At 35.0% G+C, this 6,000-nt stretch overlaps 1 protein-coding gene across 1 annotated transcript; it reads left to right on the top strand.

Moving 5' to 3' along the window:
- Positions 1 to 260: 260 nt before the first annotated feature.
- LOC132266670 (AAA-ATPase At5g17750-like) lies at positions 261 to 3,055 on the top strand. The gene is made up of 2 exons (XM_059767611.1): positions 261 to 1,361; positions 2,347 to 3,055. The coding sequence occupies exons 1-2, from the start codon at positions 345 to 347 to the stop codon at positions 2,791 to 2,793; spliced, it is 1,464 nt and encodes a 487-aa protein (XP_059623594.1). The 5' UTR covers positions 261 to 344; the 3' UTR covers positions 2,794 to 3,055.
- The last annotated feature ends 2,945 nt before the right edge of the window (positions 3,056 to 6,000 follow it).

Below are 6,000 nucleotides of genomic sequence, written 5' to 3'. Positions count from 1 at the left end.
AAAAGCTGTAGCAATTAAAGACACCGTTAATCCTCTGAGAGACTTATTTCAGAAACATTCTCCACAAACAGACAATTTTGCCATGTCACTCTGATTAGGATGGTGAGATTGGGAAATGGATTGGTTGATCAAAAAGAAGTAAAATGACCATCCTAACCTCAATTGGCACTTGATTGATGAATTGGGGTCATACTTGTCAATTTGTAATTTAATTGACATTGTAATTTAATTGGATTTGATCCTAATAATTGGTATATAAGTTTTCTTGATCAGAAGGGTTTCTCTTATTGTTGTCTGTAAAAGCATAACCGTGTTCAGCCCTCATCATACAAGTGATTGGCACCATGTTTTCCATGGGAGCTGGCATGAATCCAATGTCTTCATCATCCTCATTGTTCACGGCCTATGCTTCACTGTCTGCTTCAATTATGTTGCTCAAAACCATGTTCAACCAAATTGTGCCTTTCCAAGTCCAATCCTTTGTCCTCTCCAAAATCAAACACTTTCTGTTCAAGTCTCCACCCAATCGTGTCACTTTTATCATTGAAGACAGCAATGGTATGACCCCAAATATAGTCTATGATGCCTGTGAAACTTACTTGTGCACGAAGATCAGTCCCGACGCCGAACGGCTCAAGATTTTCCAAGGCCCAAAAGAGAGCAATTTAAGAGTCAAATTCGCACAGTGTGAGAAGATTATTGATTTCTTCGAAGGGATTGAGCTTCAATGGAAGTTCATTCATGAGAAATCAGAGAGTAGGATAGCTGGTCATGGTCGTCGACTTGATGGTGAGACAAGTCTCAGTGAAAAGAAACTGTTTGAGCTAAGTTTTGACAAACAACACAAGAAGGACAAAGTGTTGGACTCTTACTTGCCATTTTTAATCAACAAAGCAAAGGCCATCAAGGATGAAAAGAAGGTTGTGAAACTGCATACTTTGTCACTTCATCATGGGCCAATGATGTGGGACTCCATCAATCTGCAACACCCGTCAACCTTTGACACACTGGCTATGGATCCGGACTCGAAAAAGGCTGTGATCGATGATCTCGATAGGTTTGTTGAGAGGAAGGAGTTCTATAAGAAAGTGGGCAAGGCTTGGAAAAGAGGCTACTTGTTGTATGGCCCTCCGGGGACCGGGAAATCGAGCTTGATTGCAGCCATGGCTAATTACCTCAAGTTTGATGTGTATGATTTGCAGCTCATGAATTTAAGGGGTGACTCAAACTTGAGAAAAATCTTGCTTGGAACTGGAAATAAATCCATACTTGTGATTGAAGATATTGATTGCAGTGTGGAATTGCCAGATAGACACTTGATTATGCCAGTAGGTTTTGAACAACGTAAACCTAATCCGCAGGTCAGTTTTGGTGCCATCTCTACTTGCTTGCATGTTTGTAACTATTATGATATATGTTGTTTCTACCTCCTCAAAATCCCAAAAAGAGCAACATGTTTTATTTATTTATTTTATTTAACCTTCGACAGAAAAAAAATAATAAATAAAACTCGCGCATTTATGTAACACACTCGTTGTGATCGAAAATTTTAATTCTTAATTTTCTACTACTCTGTATAAAATTAAGGAGGGAAAGTGTCACTAGACTGCCTCTCTTAGTGCAAAGCATGGTTAACTGCATAGCTCATTATACATACTTAAGTTCAATTACCATTACTTCTGAGTGTTACCTCTTTTGTCTTGCAAAGAGAATTATTTAACATACTACTATATATGCTGTTTTCCTAAAATTTTTAGTTTAGAAGAGTAAACTGACTTCAACATTATTTGTTACTATTCCGCTAGGGTTCTGCTCAGATGTAGGGGCAAGCCGGTCCTGGCCTAATATTTTTTGAGGTTCGAAGTGAATATGAAGCCCAAAATTTTGAGAGATCTTAATAATACAAATTTTTGAGCCCAAATTGGTGACCCTAAGCGACTGCCTGGGTCTCCCAGGCCCTAGGGCCGGTCTTATGTGGAGATCTAAGGTTACTATCTCAGATGCCTTAAATTCAAATCATATTTTAAATTCGAATCATATTTTAAATTATATTTTTTGTGATTTGTAGGTGATTGAGAATGTTTGAGAGTTTATGTTATAGCCCGAGTCTAAAGGTCCTTATTGAATCATTGAATATCATATATTTATACCATTTAAGATTGTAGGTTTGTGTTACTTTTTTACATTCAAAAATAAAATATTGAGAATTCAAGTCCCATAGAAGTGTGTGTGTTTGAATTTCTTGTCACAACAATAGTAATAAAAAAGAATCATATATTTCCTGCATGTGCTCTATGCTATTGATCTTATCACTTCAACTTCTTGATCATCTTATATTTTCTACAGTTCACACTTTCTGGACTACTGAACTTCATAGATGGTCTATGGTCTAGCTGTGGGGATGAGAGGATCATCATATTTACAGCGAACAACAAAGAAAAGCTTGATCCTGCTTTGTTGCGCCCCGGACGGATGGATATGCACATTCACATGTCTTACTGTACCTTTCATGGATTCAGGTTCTTGGCCTCCAATTACCTTGACATCCATGGCTGCGGCCATCGGCTTTATCCACAGATCGAAGACCTGATGGTGACAACGAATGTTACTCCTGCAGAAGTTGCAGAGGAACTCATGAAGAGCAATGATGCCGATGTCTCTCTTGAAGGACTCGTTGGTTTCCTCGAGCGGAAGAGAACTGAAAGTCATAAAACTGAGGATGAAGGGAAGGATGGGATTGAATTCCAGGAACCAAATAAGCTCCAAACTGTGGGCATGGCTTCCGACCAATAATAGGATGTATTAATAGCAGGTTTAGTTCTAAGTCTCATAATTCTTGTGAGGCTCCTACTTTTCTCAGAGATTGTGACTTATTTTAGGCTCCTCTTTATGTAAATTAGGTTGGGCCTATTATGGTGGGTTTGAACAATTTAAACCCAAACCCAAACCTAAAAAACTTTCCTAAAACTTCAGATTTGTGTGAGTAGATTATCACGTACTTCTATTCCTAGAATTTCCTTACCTTTAATGATACCTATTGTCAGACTTAGACATACAGTTTTTGCTAATGCATACAGTTTTTAATGGTCGTGCAATACTTAAGTGCATTGAAGTTTTACTTTGTTTAAGTGTGATTTTTATATTCTTAAGTGTACGTCTTACATTATTTAACAAAGGTTTTACTTTGCTTAAGTACAAGTTTTACATTATTCAGTATAGATTTTACATTATTCAGTAAATGTTTTAAATTGTGGTTCTTAAGGGTAATTTAGTATACATATATTTATGAATAGTGAAAAGTGACGTATTTGTAATTATTTGCCTAAATTTTTTTTTTATGGGTTTATTTATGAGTATTTATATTATAGTAATTAAGGCCTAAATTTTTTTTAAATTATTATTAAATTAACCCTTTTTTTATTGTCTCATAGTATTTTTGAATTCTTCTGTATTTGTTTCCTTGTACATTTGTAACTTCCTCTATTATTAAACCATAAAAGTTGCTCAACTCTCCCATCACCTTCGAGCAAGCCCGAACTGACCTGCCTAAGAGCAGGTCCAATGGGGCTCGCGGAACCAAGTCTCTGTGAGCCCAAGTTGAATTCGACGACCCATTAAAGTCCAATGGGGATCTCTATTTTGTGGGCCCAAATTTTGGGTTGTGGAATCCAACAACCCAGTTGGCGATCACGGGCATGCGATGAGGCGTGCAAGCAAATTTTTATTTATTTATATTTTTTGAGAAGAAAAAAAAAAAAAAAGAAAAAGAAAAAGAAGGTACCAGAGAACTATGCAACAGCTCTGATGGCCTATTTGGGTCAGAAATCAGCCAAAAAAAAATACATATATTGGTTTTTTTTCCCTCCCCTAAATAATACTTAAATTAAGAGCCGTTAGCTCCTGTAGATGCAAGGAAAATTCTCTTTCTAATGATGGAAAGTTTCTCTTTTTCGCCAAACACATTTTTTCTTTCCTTATTTTTATTTAGTACGCTTGTTACCCTAATTCTCTTTCTTGGGTTACAAGTTGGGAGTAAATGGGCTTGGTTCTCTTCTTAGGCCGTCCCGCTTATGGGTTTGGTCCGATATAAATGTGATTGGACAAAATTTATAATACTAATGTAATACTTGAAAAAGTTAATGTGACTCGCCAAAAAAACAAAAAAGAGCAACGTTGATGTGACTTTTAAAAATACTCACGTGACTTTTTGAAAGAGCTTCATATATATAATTTCACGACAGATGACTATTCATATTTTTGCAACTTTAAGATTACTTTAAAACTATTATGTTTAATTTTTTTCAAAAGGATAAAAAATTACTTTAAAATTCTTTAAAACAAGTTTATTTACCAAGGAATATATATATATATATATATATATATATATATATACAGTGACGGACCCAGAAAATTTGGTGAGGGGGGGCGAATTTTTAATTTGTGGGTATAAAATTATATGATGGGTTTATTTTTGTAATTTTAGTAGGGTTTTTTTCATAAATTTTAAAAAAATTTAAGTATAAAATGAAAAAAAAAAAATCAGTGGGGCAAATTATAATTATAGTGGGGCATCTTCATAAATTATCAAAATTTGAAGTATAAAATGCTAAAAAAAAAAAGAATCCAGTGGGGGCGAATTGTAATTTTAGGGGGGGCATTTTCATAAATTTTAAAAACATTAGGGTATAAAATGAAAATATTAAAAATTCAGGGGGGGCATCTGCCCCCCCTAGTCCCCTGCTGGGTCCGTCCCTGTATACATATATATACTGAAAGATTATACTCTAGAATTCTAAAATTTGTCAATGGTATTACATTATGCAAGTTGAAGTAAAATATTGAGATGCCCCATAGGTATATTGGCGTTGACAGAAATTCAGGAGGTAAGTCCTTAAGGTATTGCTTTTAAATCGCATTCCTGATTTGAAGGGTGAGTGTGTTATGGTGAGGTATTGCTTTTAAATCGCATTCCTGATTTGAAAGGTGAGTGTGTTATGGTGCCGATACACTTATTCAAAGGAAAAGAAGAAAAAAGGAAAATATTGAGGCGGTAAACCTAATACTTGACAACTAAAAAATTGGTATAACTAAGCCAAACCTAATAATTGACATAGCAATATAATTCAATTTACCTAATTAAATATAATTTCAATTTTTGAGAATTAAATATAGAGTTGGAACTTCGACTATATAAAGTAAGCTAACGACATTTAGGCTTCGTTTGGATACATAGGAGAAAAGAAAGGAAATGATTATAAGAGAAAAGAAAAGAAAGGAAATGATAGCTATAATTTATATTCATGTTTGGATAGATAGGAGAGGAAAAAACAAAAGAATTGGTAATATTGTTATTTGGATAACACAAAGGAGAGAAAAGAAGGGAAAGTATAATAATGAAAATACCATCTTACCCTTTTTGGTTAGGTTAGTAGGGCAAAATCATTTCAGTCTCTTATTACCTCTATCTCTGATCCTCTCTCTCTCTCTCCAACTGCATATTGGCATATCATTTCAGATTGTTCCAAAAATCAAAACCCATATATTTCAAGCTTGCCCCTCTCTCTCTGCAACTGCTAACTTGTATGTATGGGTTTTACTTTAAATTTTTTTCCAAAATCGACTAATCAAGGTCTATAATTCTTATTTTGCAATTCGCTCCCCCTCTCTTTCTCTGCAACTGCAAACTATATATATATATATATATATATATATATATATATATATATATATATATATTTCAGCCCCCCCAATAGCCTCCATCTCCTTCTCAACCTCCCTCTCTCTCTCTCTTTCTGCAACTCTAATCAAAACCCATATCCGCATATCATTTCAGATTGTTAAAAAAATCAAAACCCATATCCATCAGTTTCTATCACCTGTTATTCCAGTCCAGTTCGGTCGCCGTTCACAAATCAAAGCTTCAACCGGCTGTCTCTCAACTCTCTTGCCCCTTTTGTAATTTGCTCCATTTCTCTCCAAATTCCTCCAAATCTTGTCAAT

Source organism: Cornus florida, unplaced genomic scaffold, assembly GCF_030987335.1.
Source record: "Cornus florida cultivar Cherokee Brave unplaced genomic scaffold, ASM3098733v1 CherokeeBrave_3.0.0_Hap2_Chr07, whole genome shotgun sequence".
In the NCBI taxonomy this organism is placed as follows: Eukaryota; Viridiplantae; Streptophyta; class Magnoliopsida; order Cornales; family Cornaceae; genus Cornus; species Cornus florida.
Note: the sequence above shows the minus strand (reverse complement) of the source record. Positions and strands in the feature narration are given on the sequence as shown.